This window comes from Sphaerodactylus townsendi, linkage group LG02, assembly GCF_021028975.2.
Source record: "Sphaerodactylus townsendi isolate TG3544 linkage group LG02, MPM_Stown_v2.3, whole genome shotgun sequence".
NCBI lineage: Eukaryota > Metazoa > Chordata > Lepidosauria > Squamata > Sphaerodactylidae > Sphaerodactylus > Sphaerodactylus townsendi.
Window position 1 is genome coordinate 135,924,175 of NC_059426.1, and position 22,062 is coordinate 135,946,236.

The following is a 22,062-nucleotide window of genomic DNA, read 5'->3' on the forward strand; positions in this document are numbered from 1 at the left end:
ATGAGAGATAGAGCACATAGAGCCTGAAACATTGCCATGTCACAACAAAGAAGGGAAGTGAACTGGAGTGAAATTTGGCAATCAGGTGGCAAAATTTGCTCTGCGAAAACCAGCAGAAGTGTGCCTAACAATTGTAGAATAAAAGTGTAATAACCCTGCAGTGCCTCTATACCTGGCTGATGTTTTACTTTCCAGAGGTGCTTCAGCGAGCCTTAATAGGTATCCAAGACTTGACTGGTTCACAGAAGAGGACAGAGTAGAAGGGAATCACAGATGTTTAATTATGAATTAATTAATTTTCCATTTTCATCAGACCAGGCAATTGGTCCCCTATCTGTCCCACCCAGACCTTCCCACAGTAACCTGCAAACTAGATGACAGTAACTTGCTGTATGCTGGTCTGCCCTTGAGACTGCTCTGGAAACTGCAACTGGTCCAGAATGCAGCTGCAGGAGTGCTCACCAGGACTCCAGTGAGGGAGCACATGAGATGAATAATCTTCAAGGTGCTAACTTATAAGGCCTTGAGTTATTTGGGACTGCCATACCTTCAGGACCACATCTCCCCATGCTGCCCACAGAGGACTTTGCCCACAGCAATCCCTTAGTGATCCCCAGCCCCAAAGACATACGGTTGGCTTCCGCCAGAGCCAAAGCCTTCTCAGCTCTGCCCTACATGGTGGAATGAATTGCTGGTGGACATCAGAGCTCTGTGAGACATTAAGCAGTTTCAAAACTTAAATGTTTCACTGGGCCTATGACTGATAACCGCATGGAGTATAAAGTCCTGTGCCCTCTCCTTGGGTGGGAATGCAAGTTTTATTTTATGGACAATGTTCTTCAATTAAATCGCCATCAGGGAAATTTTATACTGAATTTTTAAATTGAAAATTTGTAACTTATCAGTTTTAATGTGATTATAATTGATTATAAGAGCCCTTCGAGGGTTGGGCAGTATATAAGTTGAAAAAATTAATTAATTAAATAAAAATAATTATATATGTTAGCTGCCCTGAGCTCTACTGAGGTCGAGGAGGGCGAGATATCAAATAAAATAAAATAAATTTATGTCCTGCCTTTCTTCCCAGAGGGACACAAAGAAGCTTGCATCATTTTCCTCGCCTCCATTTTATCCTCACAACTATAAGGTAGGTTAGCCTGACTGACCCAATATCACCCAGCCAATTTCCATGAAATCAGTAGGAATTTGAACCCAGATCTCCCAGATACTAGTCCAAAACATTTAACCACTACATCACACTAGGGTTGCCAACCTCCAGTTGGAGGCTGGAATTCACACAGAAGGATAACTGATCCCCAGATGACAAAGATAAATTGCCCTGGAGAAAATGGTTGCTTTGAAGGGTGAACTCCATGGTATTATATTCTCCTGAGGTGGATTCCCTCCCCAAACCTTCCCTGTCCAAGTCTCTACCCCCAAATCTCTAGGAATTTCCCAACCTGGACATCTCTGCCCCCAAATCTCTAGGAATTTCCCAATCTGGTATAGGCAACCCTATACTAACGGGCTTAACCATTACTCCACACTGGCTCTTTGGTTCTGCATTCTTAACTGTCCGTGGGAGCAGAGATGCTTCGCTTGTGTTTTTCAGGTGACACTGGGTGGCTTGGTGGGGGGTGTCCTGGCTCGGTGAAAGCATTTTTGTATCAAAGAGCTTTCTTGGGTATTGACTGATTGTTATTTACTGAGAAAGTTGCTGCTGTTATTTTTAAATTTTATGATGTTTCATCTGCAAATCATTTTAATTCTTTTGTTCTCCCGAATGTACTTTTTTGCCCCAAATCTTTGAAAATTAGTTGTGGCCAAATCTCTTTGAAAATGTGTATGTGTGTTAAATTACTGTCAAGTTACTTCTGACTTACAGCAACCCCATGAATTAATGACCTTTAAAATGTTCTGTTGTTAACAGCCTTGCTCAGATCTTGCGCACTGACGATTATGACTTCCTTGATTGTACAATAACCTCAGTTTTGTAATTTTAGCTTCTACAAAGAGTTCAGGTTTGATTTGATCTAGAATCCACATACTGGTATTTAGAAATTCACGGTATCCAAAAACTCTCCTTTAACATCGCATATCAGATAAATCACATTTCAGATAAAACTTTCTTTTTGTCAGCTTTCTCTTCTTTTCTACGTAGTAACAGGGAATACTATGGCATGAATAATTCTGATTTTGATATACACTTTAAGAATCTTTTCTAGCTCCTTCATGACAACTCCTGCCAGTCTCAAACTCTTTCTGATTTGTTAATTCCAGTCTTCCTTTTGGTTGATAATGGAGCCAAGGAATAGAAAATATTGAATAATTTCAATTTCTTCATCGTCATTCTTAAAGTATGTAATTTCCCAGTAGTCATTACCTTTGTGTTATTAATATTCTCCTTTGGTACTTTCTGCTTTAATCCTCATCAGGCGTCATTTCAAGTGTTTGTTTTCTGCCAGTTATGTGGTGTCATCTTGTCAGAGGGATTGTATCTATGTGGTTGAAATCCATTCCTAACTCAATGTAACTGCTTAAAACAAACATGTCTAAAAGATATATGTAACCAGCCTGCTATATGTTACCACGACCATCTGGAGCATTCCTTCCTTGATTTTTACTTTATGGTTTAATGCTCTTTGTAAATAACTAGGCTTTCCCCTGACATCCATATCCCACGGGATACAAAGTTGCATGTGTTATCTCATGGGGGCAGGAAGCCAGGTGGCTTTCTCTTACTACCTGCCACTGATCTTGGGTTCCTCAGTTTTGAGTACTGTTTTTCACAACTTCTTGGGAAAATGGGAGGGGGGAACTTGCAATAGGATAAAGGGGATGGCAAAAGCCAGGTTTGTCAGAACTAGCCTTGCCAAGCTTTGGTGCTTTGATGCCTCATCAATAAATGCTTTTGATTATTACCTTAGAGTCTGTTTATTGACTTAAAGTTCAAATCCTAACACATCTGCATATCTCAAATTGTTAATGTTGCTTCCTTCATCTAAATCTAATCCAATTTTCCTTATGATATGTTCTGCATACCAACTGAACAGATAGGGAGATGAAATACATCCTTGTCTGACATTTTTGCCTATTGGAAGCCATTCTGTTTCTCCGTATTCTGTCTTGACAGTAGTCATTTGTCCAGATTGCAGGTTTCACATTAAAAATGGGGCATCAGTTATTCATCATTCTCTTAATTTATTGATGTTTGTAGCCATCCTATCAAACTGGGACTCCATCAGTGCTAGCATTACACAGTTGAATTCACTCTATATATTCTTAAAATATTCATTCACACTTTTCTTCACTCAAAGCACTTATACACTGCCAGTAGCTCCCAGCAAAAAAAGTGAAAGAAAATTATTATTTCAGTTTAACTGTGCAATCCAAAGGGGAGAGGGGCAAAGCCACATTGGAAGTGGGAGAAAGGTTGCGTGCCGATGGAATTAACATCACAGATTAGGAAATTTACAAAAAGGTCTTAGTGTGGCTAATCAGCAGAGTCAGGGAAGTTGTGAAAAGGAAAGAGGGCTTCCTTTTTGAAAAAAATGGAGCGTCTTGGCCTAATGAGCATGAAAAAGAGTATAAACTCTGGCTTTTAAAAAAAGCAAGTTGACAAGAAGAAAAGCAAAAAAAGAATTTAAACATAGTTGAGACTATAAACACTTATTGGAATAAATCAGATAAAGGAAATCAGCAAACAAAGCAGACACAGTGTTGGGTAAAGGGCTGAAAGGATTAGTAAAGGAGGACAAGGAGATCCTGAAGCTAAAGGCAGCAGAAAAAGAGGAAGACCCAACATAAGATGGATTGACTCTATCAGTTCTCAGTTTGCAAGACCTGACCCACGGAGGCAATGTGGGCTGCCGTCGCGCCTATGCATGGAGGCGCAGGCTTTGCTGCCCACTAACCTCCCGCCGATGCATGGCCATGCAGGCATGTATGACTGGGCCTCCACAGTCATGCTGCCTTGCCAGACGACCCTGTGCGACTGTGTGGCCATGCAGATACAGGACAGGAAAGGACCCCTTGGCAGAATGTGTAGCCACAGAGAGCGCCTCCTGACTGGACCGTTCCACACAAGCAGCTGCAACCCGGGCTTTTCCAAATTCCCCGCAGATAGCGCGATTCAAGTAAAACCCTTTGTGGGGCGGGGGGGGAGTAATGCGGGTCAGACCCGCGTTAGGGTTGGGAACTGTGCGAAGTCCCCTCACTGTTGTTATCCTGCAGTAATTGGCCCGTGCAGAAGGGGCCAAAATTTCTCACTGAAGTCTCCTAGATTAACTTAGCAGTTCTGGCATAAGAAATCATGACCTCTTATACATTTCATGACACTTATAAACTGCCAATTGAACCAATAAATGGATAGTGGTTTTAGGATCTGCTTTGTACCTGTTTCACTTCACTATTCAAGGATAAACAATGAGACATCCAAGATTGCAGATGCTTTCAAATTACTCATGATGGTCTATCATTGCTATTAGCAAAGGTAGCCAAATGACTGGGCCAGAGACAGTGTTCTTGTTTTGGGGGTAGTAGGGTGGAAAGACAAGCAAACACCATAGGAGAGCTATTGCCTTGATTCTCTGCCTTCTAGGTTTTCTGAAAAATCTGACTGGTTGTTTGGTTAAGCAGCATGGTTAAGCCAGAGAGGCCCTGGGTCTGATCAAACAGTATCATCCTGATGCTTTTCCACACACATTTTCCAAGCACAACAGTGCCTTCGCCTTTGTGCACATGGACTTCATTGAATTTAACTGCCTATCAGAATTGGGGGAGGGGATCTCTTAGTCGGTGGCACATTAATGTATAAAAACGATTTCCCATCACTCTCTTTTCTACCATTTCAGTTTTCTGCAGAATTCAGTTCTCAGCTACGTGTTTTCCTCCCACATGCCTGCTAAACATATCTCCTTGCTGGGATTTGCAGGGGGAGGGGAACATTTCAGTGCTGAAAAATGTCTTCTGTAATAGCTGCACTGGTAAAGCACTTAGTATACTTTTACAGTAGTCCATCCAGTTATAATTCTCTTCCTCCTTCATTCCTACCAGGCAGTTGCTTAGGATGGGCGGTGAAGTTTCAGTAGCCACACTTGATGGCACAGTTTGTCTGGAAAAAGTGCCCCCCACCCTAGTCAATTCATATTGCAAATAATTTTCTGACAGTTTTATGTAACTGCCATTCTGATTTCCCTCCCTCCAGACACACAGTTTGACCACCTGACCTCAGAAAAGATTTACAGCTATCCATGAAAGATGATCAAGTTCTTTCTTATAGTGAACAAACAAGGCCAAACAAGGCTGTCTCGTTATTATGAATATATGGACCTTCGTAAACGGACAATGTTGGAAGGTGAAGTCATCAAGCACTGTCTTTCTCGATCAAAGGAGCAAGTATGTCTTTTGTTCTTATGCTATGCTGTTTCTCAAATCACCCATAGGGTGTGATTCAAAATGCAAAAGAAATGTGTATTGTCAGGGGGAAAGCTAAATGCTAACCTTGCCTCATCCAGGTTCACTTCCAGTATATTTAAAAACATCCCTGGGAGAAAGACTGCAGGGGAAAGATGAGCAATGAGTAGATTAGAATATATATTGCTTGCTGCATGCTTCTCTGGTGCTGTATACCCTTCATCCCTTCCTTTGGACCCATGTTGAAGAACACTAAAAAGGGGAGAATTCCTCCCCCAAAAAGATCAGAAGACCAAGAGTTAAGTGAATAGGTCTCCAAAATGTAGGCAAATGAAAAATGACACTAAATATGAGTTTTAAATGAGTTTTATGTATATTGGAGGCCTGTTTACTAACCTCTTTTATGTACAGAAGGTACCAGGTTCAATCCTGGGTAGCAGAGGGTAGCAAAAGGCCTTTCTCTGTCTGAGGCCCTGGAGAACCATTGCTAGTCAGATTCTGTCTCTATATAACAGTGATGGTGAACCTTTTAGAGACCAAGTGCCAAGGACGGAGCAAGGGGAAACTGTGCTTGGCACACACACATGCGCCCTGCGCCCCTGCCTTGCCCCTGTTCGCCCCCAACCTGCCCTGGAACGCCCCCAGAATGCCCGGAAACACCCCCACCATGCCCACAGAATGCCCTCGCCTCACCCCACAGGGGTGTATGCCTAGTTTGTCGTGCACCCTTCACCCCCTTGGTGCTATGCCACTGCCAAGTGCCCAAACTGGGGCGACGGCGCACGTGCCCACAAACCTATGCATGCCATACGTTCGCCACCACTGCTGTATAAGAATGTGGTCCACTACCATCAATTATAATTTAGCCATTAGTATCCTGTTGAAATCAGTGAGAGAAACCAAGTAAGAAACTAGTGAGAGAAACCAAGCCCTTTGTAAACTGAGAGAAACCAAGCCCTTTGTAAACTGGGGAAGATACTAGTAACCAATTGTACCAATTCAAGTATGCCTTCTGGCATGAAAGCTCAGATACAAGCATGGAACTTAGAGGGGTCCCCACCTGCCCCATTCATAGAAGATCTGTTATGTGTACAGATCTATCTACCACAATGAATTAGAGTATATCCTGAATGCACAACAACTATGCGCACAGCTGAGAATAATTCAGCTGTTTAGAACAAGTTGATATAATCTTACTGTACAAAGTTGTCAAGACTGCATGTTTAGGAGCTAATTGTTTCTATAGCTATTATCTGTTGTTTTCAGTTCTTTGATCCACTCTCTAATGCTTTGATTAATTCTAGGCTACTCTGTACCAATACATTTGCTCTCAAGGACACAATTATTTTCAAAAGTGTTGGCCAGTATCTCTTTTAACAAAAACAAACACAAACTGTTGTTAAATAATAGAGGCAAAATCACCTGAAGCCTTTTTTTCTTCAACAAGACAGTGGGGGATTTTACAGCTAAAAGCCATTTGCCTTTTTGTTCCTGCTAAAATTACTTTTATTTGAACCCCTGAAAAGGTTATAGTCACTGGTTGAAATATTGATATCATGATCAGGATGAGGGTCTTGTAGCATTTGCAAGCTCCCCGCTCTTGGAGCAGTAAAATAAAATTAACCTTGACTTTCTGCAGATTTTGCTGGCTTGCCTCATTTGTAGCTACATAAATCAGGTATCTAGATAATAGTCTCTAGAACTATATAATGTTAAAAAAAATCAAGATTCATGAGCTGACTGTATTTAATGGCAAATCTCATATGACCATTGGCAACTACAGTCATCAGGCAGCCATCTGTTCCCAATCCCTCCACTTGAGGTGGCCTGTGAGGCATCAACTGGGCTTTTCTGTCATGACTGCTGCTGTGTGGAATGGGCTGTCTGAAGGGGGGGGGGGCTCTCCTTGGAGATCTTCAGGAAGTAGTGCAAGACCTGCTTGTTTGTCAAGGGCTTTTGAGCAGGTTTGCATGGCAGGAATCTTTTAAGGGGGGAGGAGAGAGATTTGAGGTTTTGTTATTTTGTTTTTGTTTTAACTTAAAATGTTTTTAACTATTATTGTAAGTTATCTCGAACCATGAGGAAAGGTGGGATATATATGTTTTAATTAATGAGTAAATAAAGGTTTGCTCTGTTTTTTTCTTTAGTGTTCCTTCATAGAGTACAAAGATTTTAAGCTGGTATATAGACAATATGCTGCTGTTTTCATAGTGGTTGGAATTAATGAAACTGAGGTACGTGTTATACATTCTACCCAAATAAAGATATTTAGGTAGGCACTAGGACCCCCATGGAGCATTCAGCTACAAAGAAGGTCTGGGTAGAAGTGGCGGATTAATATAAAATTGTACTTAGAGCTTTCTGTGGAAAAGAGTATAGCTCACTCACAATTTAACCAAAGCCACAGAAAGGAAACAAACCCTACAATTTCTTTAAACATTTAAAAGCTATCCCTCTCATTGGTAGTATTTTCTGGGAGCACTCCTCAGTCAGTCTAATTGATGGAATCCAGCTGTGTGCAGTGGACTCCGTTAGAAGCTTGGGGTTATGGCTCAGTTCTTTCCTTAAACTGGACAAACATGTTTACAGGATGGTGAAGACTGTTTTATCACCTATGTTGAGTTTGCCAGCTGGTCTGTATCCCACTCTGACCTTTGCACTGTGATCCATACAACCATCACCTCCACATTAGAATACTGCAATAAGTTCAACATAGAGCTGCCTCTGAAGATGCTTCAGAAGCTTCAGAAGGTCCAGAATGCAGCTGCTAGATTGCTGAGTGGAATCCCTGGTGGGCACATATAACATCTGTACTTCAACACCTGCACTGACTGTGCAAAATTTAAAGCTCTAAATGGTATGGTACTGTCCTATCTTTGGGACCACCTCTCCCAGGATGACCCCTTTGGCTTCTTTAAATCATCATTGCAGGGCCTTCTACAAGGTACCTGGCCTGTGAATTGCCCACTTGTCAACCATCAGGGCAAGGACATTTTCAGTGGTTGCTCCGTCCTCTGAAATCATCTCCCCCAGGAAGTTCATGCTCTGTAGGATCTTCCAGTTTCCATAAGGCACGACAAGCTGCTTTGTTTTGTGTAGGCTTTGGTTAAAGTTACTAACTGAGGAGCTGGCCAGTTTTCATTTCTCCAAGTAATTAGTTGATGTTTTAATTGTTTTATTGCTCTATTTATTGCTTTTGGATTTACTTGTATTTATTGCATTTGTACTTACTTGTACTTACCCTGTACTTAAGACAGGGCGCCAAGCATAAATAAATTAATAGTCCCATATTATTCAGTGGGGCTTACGCCCAAGGAAGTGTTCTTAGGATTGCAACTTTTGTCTGACACAGGTTGATAAGTGGCCTTTAATAGAGGCTTAATATGTGGAACTGGGTAGTCGAAGCTTTTCAGGTAGATGCCACCTATTAAATATCCCATTAAACATCTATTAAAAGTTTATTAAGGTCTATTAAGGTCTAAGGTCTATTAAGATGAGACCTGGGGATATCCCAAAAATAAAGCTCATCTCCAGACTACAGAGATCAGTTCTTCTGGAGTAATTGATGCTTTGGAGTGTGGACATTGTGCCTATTAAGGATCCTGTCCTCCCCAGGCTCCATCCCCAAATCTCCAACAGTTTCCCAAATGGACCAGACAACCCTAGCCTGACACCATTGGGAGATTTAGCACAGTAGCAAGCCATAAAGCCCCAGTGCTAGTGAGGGCAGCATGAGTGGGAGAGGCTTCTGTACCATGTGAGAGTGAGGAGTGAGGGTAGAGGGCAGCTTCCCAGTGGTGCAGGGGGTAGAAGGGTATGCAGCAGCTTCCTGCAGGCAGTGGATCCCTTCCAGCAGTACAGGGGGGAAGGGCAGGTGATGGCTTCCCCCCCACATGGGAAGCAGTGAAGTAATTTGCACAGGACATAAAAAATTCTCGGACTGGCCCAGTTTTGTTTCCACATGTTTCTAATATATTTAAATATATTAGAAATAATTTAGTATACCAGTTCACTATTTTGATGTGTTTTCAATTAAATTTTCAGAATGAAATGGCAGTATATGAATTAATTCATAATTTTGTGGAAGTTTTGGACAAGTATTTCAGCAGAGTGGTAAGTATGATGTGAAACCAAAAACAGATTTATCTTGGCTTTTTCCTATTCCATATAAACGTATTTATTTGTTTCTGGCATTCCGTCAGTTTTTTTTCCTGAAACATCTGAAATAAAAATTTTAAATTTGATAATACATTCCTTTTTATTGTGGAAATTCTTCCTAGTAAGACATTTTCAATTTAGACCATGTTTGCAAGTCCTCTTGTATCTTTGTCCATGTTATTCTACATTTTTCTTTAAATAATGTGTTGTTTGATCTAGTCAGATTTATTCCCATATATTTAATTGTATTTGATGTCACAGTATATCCTGTGGTCTTTCTAATATTTTCTTCTTCCCTCTGTTAAAATATATAAAATTATTTTAGTCATTTTCCTAATGATTTTCTAGCCTGAGAAGAGTCTACATTTTTCAATTTATTCCATTATATGTAGCATGAACAAGTGAGGGTTTGAAATTGTCAGTACCATGTCATTAGCATAGTTTTTCATTTTAAACTCTGTCCACTTTCAATCCTTTAATTTTAAGGTCTTATCTGACCTTAGCAGCCAGCACTTCTAGCACTAGAATGACTAAAAGAAGAGATAATGGGGATCCTTGATGTGTTCCTTTTGCTGTTTGGAATCCATCAATTAAAACTCAATTTATTAAAATAATTGCATGCTGTTTAGAATAAATACTCTGTATCAAATTCATAAATATTGAACCGTACTTTAGTCTTGCAGGCATTTGCAAGAAGAAAGACCAAGCTAAATTGTCAAATGTCTTTGCCACATCTAAAAACAAACTCTGCTTTTCTTTCTTCCCACAAATTGTAATGCAGTAATCACAAAATTATCTTCCATTAATCGCTTTGATATGAGGCCAGTCTGGTCTTTGTGGATTAGTTTTGTTATACATCTCCTTAGTCTCTCCACCATATTGAAGTAAAAAAAGTTTATAATCCACATTCAGCAATGAGCTAGATCTGTAAGACTGTGGTAACGTCAGGCCTTTACCTCCTTATGAATCAGTGTTATATAAGCTTCTTGCCATGGGTAAATTTCAGTGGTCTTATAAGTTGTAGCCCAGTTTTGAAAGTCATGATTTGGACACAGCTACCTGTATTCTGACCTTATTCGGGTTATTGTTTTGTAGTTTGTAGAGGGCTGCCTTGAGCAATGATTCAGAAGCTGCCATTTATATAAAATAGCAGTTAAAGTTCCTACTGATATGGACTTTAGGGGGAAAATATCTGTCAGTGTTGAAAGAACTGTACTAGCTGCCAATTTGCTCCTAGGCACTATTTGCTCTTAGGCACTGTTTAAGATGTTAGTTAATCTCTTTAAAAACAGTGATCCCCAACATGGAGCCCTGGGCTCCATGATGCTCTCTAGCGTGCTTCCTGGCACCCATTTGCCTTTTCCCCCAAAGCAAAGAGACAACTGCAGTTTTCTTCCACTTTCTTGGTGCTTCAGAAGAGCTCAGGAGGCATCAGCTTTGTCTCTGCAACTGATTTGGAAACAGCTGTCTCCATCGTTAAGAGAATGCGTGGCATAAGCCTTCATAATATTTTGTTGAACCTTCCAGCATTTTATTATTGGATCCGCTCTCTGTTATTTCCTGTTCAGTACAAAAAAATTGGAGCCATTTTCTTGGGCTTCCTGCTATTTTTACTACAAATTCCAGCTGAGGGTGTCATCTGGACCTTTTTCAAGGCCATTTTCTGAAGAGAGGTAGGTGTTTCCAAGCAATAGGGCCTCCCCATAGGGACTAGACTTTGATGGATTTTCAGTGAAGGATAAATACATTGGATTGGATTTGGTGCAGCGTTTCTGTGGGTGGAAGGAATCAAGTGATTAAGAGTGGGGTTAGAAGCACTCTAAGGAAATAAACAGTGCAAACTGTTTCGATCTATTCCACTCGAAACCCATCAAAACCAGTGGGTACAGACTGGAATAACTCTGCATAGGACTGTATTGTAAGTATGTGACCTGATTTGGACACAGCTACTTGCTGTGTATTGTAAATATGTGGCCTGCTGAATGGGAAGTCAGCATTCTGAACTTTCACAGTGCCAGTCACCAGGTTGAGGGGAGAAGGGGAGACCTGAGTTTGGCGCTCATTCGTTTTGTGTCGAAAGTCTTGATTCAGATGCCAGGAGATGCCCTAGTCATCCAATATAGTGACTGTGGAAGGGAGACTGCTCACTTGGCCTGCTTTTATGCAGGAGAGACCCTGTTTGCCTGATCAGACTGTAAAGCTTGGCCTCTTAGAATTACTTATACCAAACTAAATGGTAATTTCAAAGACAATGTATAGCAAGAAGTCCAAATGTACTATTCAGCATATTCCAGAATTTTTGATGCTTTCTTGGGAGTTGAGGCGAGTCTGAGCTGAAAAGGGGATTGATAACTTACTCCAAATTTTGTGACTTCCATTTAGTTTCTTTTGGAACACCAGGGAAGTGTCTGATATCTGAATATAAGCTCTGCAAACGCCACTGGATAAATATAGCACTCGAAAAGAATGTTTGAAACTCACAAACCTAAAAATACTGAGATGACAAAATGTCTCTCTAGTAAAGGACAGATGTTCTTTTCTTTCCCACAGTTTGTTCTCTTCTCCTCCTCTCCCGTTACCATCCTAGTTTAGCACCCTGCCTGGATTCTGCAAATGTCATGTTAATTTCAGACAGATATTTCATGTTTGTGGTTTTCACCAGAACAGCTCTTTGGAATGAGCAATCCCATTTGTCAGTGGTTATGTATTTATTCTATGTATTACATGCTATTAAAATAGAGCATGGCATGATATGTTGCTTCCCTAATCCACCCTACTTTTCTGCATTCCCCAGTTCAATAGTCCAACAATTCTGAGCAAGCATAGTCTCCATGAGCTTGTTGCAAGTGGTACATCATCCTTTGGCTTGTAGGTAGACTTTCCGAAATAGATATGCAACATGGCTGAATGTGCTGATGGCCACAAACTGACCAATATTTGGTGTTTCCTTTCTTGGAAGATGGCTACACATCCCCTGTGCATGTGGAAAGTAGAATGGAATGACTGTGTTAAAACACTGCACCTTTCACCTATCACACCAACAAAAATGGTGTTGTTTAGAAAAGGCAGACGACAGTACCTCTCTTGAAGTTCCTCTTCCTTAAGGTGGTTTCTCCCAAATGGCTCTTGGCTTCTAAGGCTGAAAGGAAGCTTCAGACATTGCTTCAGGAAGTAGTAGGATTCAGCCACTGCCAACTATATCAATTCCCACATTTTGGCCCAAATTCAGAGAGATATAAATTTTGATTTTGGGCATAGAATTGAGCATTCAGAGGCTCATAGCATTTCTTAAAACAAAGTAAAATAAGATCTACAGTACTTGGGTCAGCAAAGGTAGACCTTTATTGTGTAGTCAGTGGTCAATAAATTTTCCAAACCAGATGAGGCATTCAGTAGGATTTCCAGGTTTTATCTTTAACAACCTTCTGTATAAAAACCCTATTCAGATTAATGGAGATACTGCAAGATGGATAGATTTTACTTTGGATCTATAATTTGTTAATTTAAGATAATGGGAATAGTTGTCAAATGTGTAAGTATATTGGATTGAGTTCAGCTTTATTTTCCAGCAGCAAAGTGGCACTAATGATTTTTTAAAATAGTTGATTCTCCTCATCCACTACAAACCCCTACACTGTTCCTAGGGGTCCCTTTACCCCCACTAAAGGAAGCATTTCTGAAGAGGGGTATAGAGGCAGGAACATTACATTTTAAAAAATCCTTTCTGATTAAGAAGTTACATTCCTGGAGACAGGAAAGAGACTGTCTGATATCAGGTATCATTCGGAAAAACTGGGATAAAACCAGCATCGATCAAACATTTTTTGAAAATACTTGCTTCTGTCATGACTGGTACTTTGTAATGAAACAACATCAATCCCCAAACTAACTTCTTCTCTTTTTTTTGCTTTCCAGAGTGAATTAGATGTATCCTTTTTTCAGTTTTGCCAGTCTACTTGCTGTTCTTTGTGTTTCTGTGCTTTCCTACCTTTGCAAGGCTGCTTGGCATAAATTGAATTAAAGTGTTGCCGCATTTGGATTTAGCCAGTCTCGGCAAAGAGAGGGATCCATATAATGAGCAGAAACAATGTGTGAAATCTTTGAATAGTGACAGTATGGCAGAAGTTATTTCAGAAGACACCTTGTTGAAGGTTACATAGTGACCTTTGACAAGAATTTGTGAAAAACATCTTTGAAGCTAGGGTGCCCCAAGATCACAAGCAGATAATGAGAGAAAGCCACCTGGGGTCCCGCCCCACATTTGGGATAAGACCTGTTATCCTTACCCCCCTGTGCCTGACATTAGGTTGCTATAGCCAGCCCTAGTTGGGTCAGTGTAAAAATGGTAGAGTGGGTGACCTCTGTATGATAGGGTATTTGGGAATGTCGGGAGATCAGCATCAGTGATAAAATTCTTCCTACCCAGGAAGAAATGTAGAGTAAAGTTAAATTTCACAAAGAAATTTGCCCATCTTAATTGTTTGGTGTTCAGTTTACTAGGGGTTTTTAGTGCTGCAAGGTTTTTGTTGTCTGTCCAGACTTTGAACGGGTGTTTTGCTCCCTCTAACCAATGGGTCCAATGTTGCCAAAACCTTCTTTATTACCCCCGTTTCTTTATCCCCAACTGTCCAATTGACCTCGGACTCCATGAATTTTTTTGAAAGGTAGGCACACAGGTGCAACTTCCCATCCTTTCACAGTCATTTTATTCCCCCTCTGCCAGTTTATTACAGTCAGTAGCAAAACTAAGAGGTTGTAGATCACACTCACCCTTTTGGTAGCACACGCTTTCTCAACCCGTCTAGCCCAGGTCACGCCTGTTTCTCGCCGACTCACTGCCGTTGTCGCTCTCCGATGTCTCCTCGCTGTAAGTATCATCCACAGAATTGAGGGTCCCCACCATCATCCCTTCTCTGACTGTGGGGTTGTGCTTTGGCCCCTTTTTCCCCGGGGCAGCCTTACAGGTAGAGGCGCATAATTGTGGGGCATCCGAGGCCCAAGGGGCCGGTTGCCGCCACTGCTCGTATACCATCTCCTCTCATACTTTTATAGAGCGTCTGGGATTCCCTTTCTTCCAGGAACGGGTCTTCGAATTGCTGCCACAGTGACACCATGAAGCAATCAAAATCTTGCAGCTCTAGGGCATTATCCTCAAATAGCCCCACCAACTAGGTGATGGCTTCACCTTCCAGTAGTACCCCGACCTCTACATTCACTTCACTTTGGCTTTGAATTCGTCCCTCATCATTCTTGTGTAGGAGCCCACCTTGACAAGGAAATAGGGGAGTTTTCAGGGTCCCCGTTAAAAGTAGCTTTCAGCTCCTTTCTCTTCAGTTGTCGCCCCGCTTGCCCTCCGGGAGTCTGGGGGGGTTGTGCACCAACCTAGACTACGAGGGCTGTTGGTTGCTGGGTACCCACCACTGCCTGTTGGGCTGCCACTGGGGCACCTCCAGGTGGTTGACCAGGAGCCAGACATAGGTCCATCAGCTACTGTTGTAAAACACAGAAGTTCCGTCTCATCTCCTCATGGCTGCGTTACAGGAAAGCCATCTCTCGCGCCTGTCCCCTCCCCACATACAGGGGTTCCCACCTCTTGATCTCCAGCAGCTCTCCCCCTTCAGTCTCCTCCACTTGGGGTGTCGGTATAACCCCTAGCCACAAGGCCCTATGGGACAGGGTACGCCCAATTCGCTCCCAGTAGAAAGATCTTGAGGGAGTTTCTTCCACTCTCGTCAGGCTCGTATCATTGGGGTTACCTCCTGGGAGACCCTCTCCAAGCCCCCCGAGGACATCCCCAGCAGCACCACCATCCACACAACTGCCTCCATTGCTCCCATTGTTGGAGTTCTTCCCACCCATAGCTCCATCCATAGTGGTAGGAATGGAAGTAGGCCCGGGAGTCAGGGAGAACTGGCTTAATGTTAGGTCTTGAACCCTTAAGCCAACAAATGGATTCTGAAGGGTTGATCAATAGCGTCTACTGAGCAGACAATGAAGTACCACACAAGCAAAGCCAGTTCTGCCAAAGCTGGCATTCACAGTCCCCTTTATTCCCAAAGCAAGACCCCCTCCCAGTTTCCCAAGAATTTGTGAAAAATAATATTTGAAGCTAAGGCGCTCCAAGGTCGCATGCAGATAGTGAGAGGAAGCCACCTGGCTTTCTGCCCCACAAGATAACAAAAGCAACACTGTTCCCATGGGATAGGGGGACCAGGGGAAGCCTAGTTGTCTAGGAGCATGTGAAGCCATAAAGTAAAGATCAAAGGAAGAATGTTCAGATGGCAAATAGCAGGCTGATTACATATATCTCAATAGCAGCAGCAATGTGTTATTTAGGCTGGCACATAGTTCCGGGAATGCCACTCAATCAACTACATAGCATCCCCCTGACCCTGACACATAGCTATTGTAAAAAGAATGGGTATGTGTGTCCCATAATAGATATTGGTATCCTGGGCTCCATTTTGCTTTCATGTCTAAATATAGAGCAGTGGTTCTCAACCTTCCTAATGCCGTGACCCTTTAATACAGTTCCTCATGTTGTGGTGACCCCCAACCATAACATTATTTGTATCTTGGTTCCTAAGACCATCGGAAATATGTGTTTTCCGATGGTCTTAGGCGACCCCTGTGAGAGGGTTGTTCGACCCCCAAAGGGGTCGCGACCCACAGGTTGAGAACCGCTGAATAGAGCATTACATATTCCACAAGGGCTGCAGACAAGTGCATGGACATGCTAGCTGTGGCACAGTCTGTGGCTTTATAAAGGTGGAGTCCATCCTCAAGCATTATCTGGCCCTGTGAGCATTAGCAACATAGTTCATCTCAGCTGAAAGAAGCCCAAATCTGCTTGCCCCATTAGAGTTCTAGTTTGGTCTCCTGGATCCAAATAACACCTGACTTTTTCCAGAATTTGTTTTACAAAAGCTGCAGATTCCAAAGGTAGTTTCATGATGCTGAAAATGTTCCTTAGAATCTAGAGACAACCCTGCATACGGTGACTGAAGTTAGGCAATTAAAGAATGACACTGTCAACATGGGTCTGATTACATTGTAAATGACTATTTGTTTAGGAAGCAAATTTTGTAATGAAAGGGAGGCTATATAACATGTAAGCTTCTGATAGCTTACTATGAATAATTAACATGGAACAAAATGCTTCAAAAACAGTTATAAACAAAATAAGATATAAATGTCTTTTTGTCAAATGAATAGAACTTAAACATTTTTTCATGTAAAGTATAATGTGAAGTGCTGATACTTAGAATGTTAGTACATTTGACAAATCTCACCTTTTGTGCATGGAGAAGTGGGTGGAATTTTATTAAGCTTTTAAAACAACTGCAGTAAGTGCTAATTTCTGGGAGAGATGAGTCACAAAAGAGAGATTACAAAAGCAATAGTTAAAAGTTTTCACAGCGGTTTTATGCAGCAAAACTTTGACGTGGGAGTAGTTAAAATTAAGTTTAATTTCTGTAGTTTAAATTAGGTTTCAACTGTAAGCATGAAGTTAGGTTTGTACTGAACGTGAGTTTCCATGCAAGAAGAGGCTAGAGAACATAGTACTAAATACATTTTAAAATCCAGGCATGCCAGACCAGGAAGCGTGAAATCTGCCTTCACTTTGAAAAAGTATGTCACAATCAGATCTTTTTTAGAGAAGTTGCTGAATTAGTGAAGGACTTTCAAGAGCTTTCTTTCATGGACAGTGGAAATAAATTTTCAACTCTTAATCCAGAAAGAGAATCAACCCTTGCTGAAAGACATGTCAGTCACTCAGGCCGTTTCCGCACGGCCATGCTCGGGGGTGCATTGGCATATACAACACCGACGCGCGCACACACACACCCTGGGAATGTTCGCACGAACGGTCCCGGTAGGGGCAGGGAAGACGGCGCAGTGCTGCTCTGTGGCCCGAACGACGTACCTTCCCTGCGACCTTCCGGCACGTCTCCCAGGCCAGGGGACACGCCCCCCTGCCCTGTGCGACAGCTCTGGAGTCACAGGGCAGGGTGGGTGTGTCCCCAGGCCTGGGCGACGCGCCGAAAGGTCACAGGGAAGGTACGTCATTCGGGAAAGGTGGGGGATGGCACCTTACAGCTGCTGCCGTTCGCACGGCAGCAGCTGGAAGCTCTGTTTCAAGAAAACTTTGCTCAGGGAGCAAGGTTGGGAAACAGCGGCTTCGCACCACTGGGGGGGAGCGAGGGCGGCGCTGCTGCGATGCAGCTGCGCCCCCCATGCGAACAACTCCCTAGGGACGGCGTTTTTGTTGTTCCTAGGGCGCTGTTATTGGCCCGTGCGGAAAAGGCCTCAGTAACATGTTACTTCATTAATGCTGTTGTGAGAAATTGACTCATACTACATATACAAATAATCTGTGGTGTTTAATACAGCCATCTTGTGTTAGCATTCACTAATCAAATGAAACAGGCAATATATATTTAGGTACAGATCTTTACCAGCCAAATGTTCATGAAGTTCTGAAACATTTCAAATAGTGTATTTTAATGTGAGGGGCTGTTCCCCCCCCCTTTTCAAAGTATTGTGGTACAGAAGATCAGAAGGGAGGAAAGGTGGTGTGGTGTAGCCCCATTCAGATATCAGAAGCTAAGTAGGGAAAGGAGACCAGTCAAGAAGACTGCAGAAGAAGGCCATGGCAGACCACCTCTGCTTCTCATTTGCCTTGAAGAACCCTTAGTGGGGTTGCCATAAGTCGGCTGTGACTTTATGGCACTTTACACACATAGTCAGATATGCACCTGGGATTAAATTGCCACATAAGCATAAGCTTGTAGAGTGGGCCAAGTCACACTAAGCTTCCAAAGTGATGATCAACTGCACAATATTCTGGAAAAGATAAATACTTTATATATTAAAGCTAATTAATTTAGCCAGTTAACTATTCATTAATTGTACTGTGGTTTTACTGTATGGTAGTAGTATTGTACAAAGCAAGCAAGCTTGTTGCTTAATCTTTAAACCAAAGGTTGAACAGATTGTGTTAACTTTAAGGGAGTGGCACCATTTAAGCACAGGGCATAATAGGATACAGAAAAGGGTCAAGCATCTACTCTGAACAGATTGCCAAGAACAACATGGGAAATGTAGGATGGCCTGAGGAGGCACTAGTTATGAGGTTGCAGACACTTGATTCTCAGTAGCCCATGAAATACTTGCAGATGGAATGAAGAGTAGCTAGTTGTGGAATGCCACCCAACAGGGAGTGGTTAGTTCATATCTCCCTAGGACAGAAGAGGAAACCTCTGTGATTTCCTGCCATAAAGCCAGCACCCAGCTCTCTCCACAAAAGCTTTTTTCCCCCTATTACAAAGATGGAATGTTGATAACAAGTCTTGAACTAATGAAACAGACTTTTAGATTTTGTATCACAGTTTTCTCTGATTTGGGAAGTTTGTGAGTTGATACTAAACAGAGTCAGATCATTGGGTCATCTAGCTGGAGAGTGTCTACTCTGACCACCAGCAGCTGTCTAGAGTCTTTGGAAAAGAAAGGTCTTTCTCAACATGTGCTTCTTGATGTGTTTGAACTGGAAATACTAGGATTGTACTGGAACCTTCTGTATACCACATATGTGCTCTAGTCCTCAGCCATGGCTCTCACCACCCTATAGAATGGCTAGGTAATTTTCCAGTGAGAACAGTAATTAACTCACAACACATGGCACTTATGGGGCCCCTGAGCTAGTACTGAAATATTTGATCTCTGTGTAGTTACTCACATCCTACAGAACTTTTATTTATCTTTATTTTTATTTTATTAATCTCCGACTGCCACAGTAAAAGTAGCGTGTCTGCAGTAGTTCTAAAGAAAAATAGCAAGGTGTTATTTCATGTTATGTTATGTGCATGTTATGACATCACTGGAAAGAAGTAGTCTTCTGGATGCACATATGTTAGGTTGCCACCTGAAGGGAGTCAAAATAAGAAAAATGTTGTGAGATAGAAAAAAATGACACCTTACATGCATTACAACATTACCAGTACTTTATTCAGAAGAACAAGCTTGTCCTGACTTGTCATACACAACGTTCCCACGTAAGTTTGGAAGAGCAAATCTTTCAAGTACTGGTAAGAATTGTCGTGATGTTTTTACGATTTCTTTCAGTCATTTTATGCTGGTGTCTTGAGAAGCTGAAGCTTATGTGGGAGTTTGATAGGCTTGACCTCTCATCTTTGGTCTGGCTTTAGTTGCGGCTGGTGGTTGAGGGGGTGGGAAAAGACTACTATGTCAATCAGGAATGCGGTGCAGCAGCTGGTCTGATAAGTGAACTCTCCCTCCAGTCATTGATGGATTTGTGATTTAAATTAAGGTTGGTTTTTGGAGCTATGGTGCATCTCTTCTTTTCTATGAGTATTTCTATTACTACTCATTGAGGCACAATTTTTTGAACAGGTGGAGATCCTGAAATACGCTGAGAAAAATATGCTCTGTGCATTTGAATACTTATTGATTCAGGAAAGTTGTAGACTGCCTTTCCATAGGTTTGCTTGATTGGCTCACAAAAGTAATAAAAACCCATGATTAATAAAAATAAGCACAATAATAGTAACTAGTAGTAGGTGGGTGACTTTTTTAAACTGTCCTTTTCCAGTTGAAAGAGCCATAAATTGGAAGAAGAGGATGTAATTTATCTTTGAACTCTAACCTGAGAAACTTGCATATAACAGCTGTCACGCAAGACAGATTTCACCTATCACTGATTCTCCATGAATGCATTTATTAAAGTGTTGGGAAATGGGACTGTTGGCCAGCAACGTTCATTTTGAGTATTTATGGTGTTTTGATTCATTACATGGTTAAGGATATTTTAAAAACTAAATGGTTACTTTAAAAGGAGGCCTTTTTGCTGTACTTTAAAAAATGACTGCCTTATTCTGAATGCAGATTTCAACACATTACAGTTGCAGCTGAAATTCATGTTACCAGCATTTCATTGCTGTTGCTGTTTTTATTTTCTGTAGCACTTTTAGCTTGTATTTCAGTCCATCTGGGAGATAGGGCACTCTCGCCTCTACCATAAAGCTTAAAGCCACAAACAGATGCATAGACTTTCCATAGGCTATTTAGCAAGTACAGAGTTGATCATGTTTTACTACCCATTTTCTAATTCAATGTACTTTATAAAGGCAGGGGAATCAGAAATACTATGTTTCCCCAAAGGCTTGGGCACGTGCAATGGAACTTTTCATAATTTATTTCAGCCAAATCCACCCCACCCCCCTCACTATACTGTAAATGACACTTTGCCCTACAGTATAGGAGGATTGCTAGCAAGCCCAAAGTTCTGTGGGACACATACAACACTGCAATGTTCTTTAGATCCTAAGGTTTAATTTATGAAACGATATTACAATTGATTAAAAAATTAGCAATTTAACTATTATGTTACCCAGCAAAGACAGCATAGGTTTTTTGGGTAAACTTTAGCAAATGTAGATTTGGTCAACAGTGATTATCGTTATTAAAGTGCAACTGTTATACTTTGGGTTCGGCTTAAGGATGTAGCAAAATTATTTGATTTAGGGATTAAAAACTTATAATTTTCATGTTACTGAATTTTGTTGATTATAAAATGAATATTCTTGGTAGTCTATTCCTATGTTGTTCTGGTCACTGGTTATTAAACAAACACCCTTAACTTTAAATTATGCAGATAATGTTCAAACTGGATAGAGTACACATTATTTTGGATGAAATGGTATTAAATGGATGCATTGTGGAAACCAACAAGAGTAGAATTCTTGCACCTCTTCTTGTCTTTGACAAAATGGCTGAAAGTTAGAAAGAACAAACATGAACAATTAACTCCTGAATATTCCAAAGCCCAATATTGCTGCTAACATTGTGAATGATCTACGCTGAACCTTTTTCAGACTAAAATATGACTGATACCAGCAAGTGTGAATTCCTCATTCATGTTCTGCTTTAAGATAACAAAATGTTTAATTGTGTAACCAGTAATTTAATTTGGGAAATAAATGGATGTTTAAGTACGTACCTTTCTCTTTGCTTTCTGTTGTCATATCCCAAATCTCTCTAAGGGCTTTCATATCAGCTCCCATATTACTAGTTTGAGGGTACCCAGTCAAGTTTGTTTGTTTGTTTGATTTATTTCTAAACCGCCTTCCCCCTAGGAGCTCAGGGCGGTGAACAACAGTACAAGACCAACAAAAATAAATACTTTTTTTACAGAGTAATTAAATTGTCAGATTAATTTCTAGGAAATTTAGTGATGTATACAGTCATACATGGTTTCAAACGAGTTCAACAGGTCCATGGAGAAGAGATCCATCAATAGCTATTAGTCCTGTTAGGGACTAAGGGAACCTCCATAGTCGGTAAACCTATGGAGCCCTGTGCTAGGAGGTAGCATTGGGAAGCCCTTGACCTCAGTGCCCTGTTGGGTGCTGGACCACTGGCCTGAGCTAGCAGGGCTCCTAGGTCCTTACTTCCTGATCCTTTCAACTG

The 22,062-nt window shown here is 41.4% G+C and overlaps 1 protein-coding gene across 3 annotated transcripts in view; it reads left to right on the forward strand.

Moving 5' to 3' along the window:
• AP4S1 (adaptor related protein complex 4 subunit sigma 1) overlaps positions 1-21,587 on the forward strand; it is a 35,200-nt gene extending 13,613 nt beyond the window's left edge. For 2 of the 3 annotated variants that reach the window (XM_048484726.1, XM_048484725.1), the window contains exons 2-6: positions 5,207-5,397; positions 7,563-7,649; positions 9,460-9,528; positions 13,489-13,500; positions 21,248-21,587. In XM_048484726.1, the coding sequence (XP_048340683.1) occupies positions 5,260-5,397; positions 7,563-7,649; positions 9,460-9,528; positions 13,489-13,500; positions 21,248-21,376 (435 nt within the window). In that variant the 5' untranslated portion in view covers positions 5,207-5,259 and the 3' untranslated portion in view covers positions 21,377-21,587. Of the gene's footprint in view, positions 1-1,087; positions 1,148-5,206; positions 5,398-7,562; positions 7,650-9,459; positions 9,529-13,488; positions 13,501-21,247 lie in introns of all 3 variants that reach the window. The other variant, XM_048484727.1, reaches the window with a different exon arrangement.
• Positions 21,588-22,062: the final 475 nt, after the last annotated feature.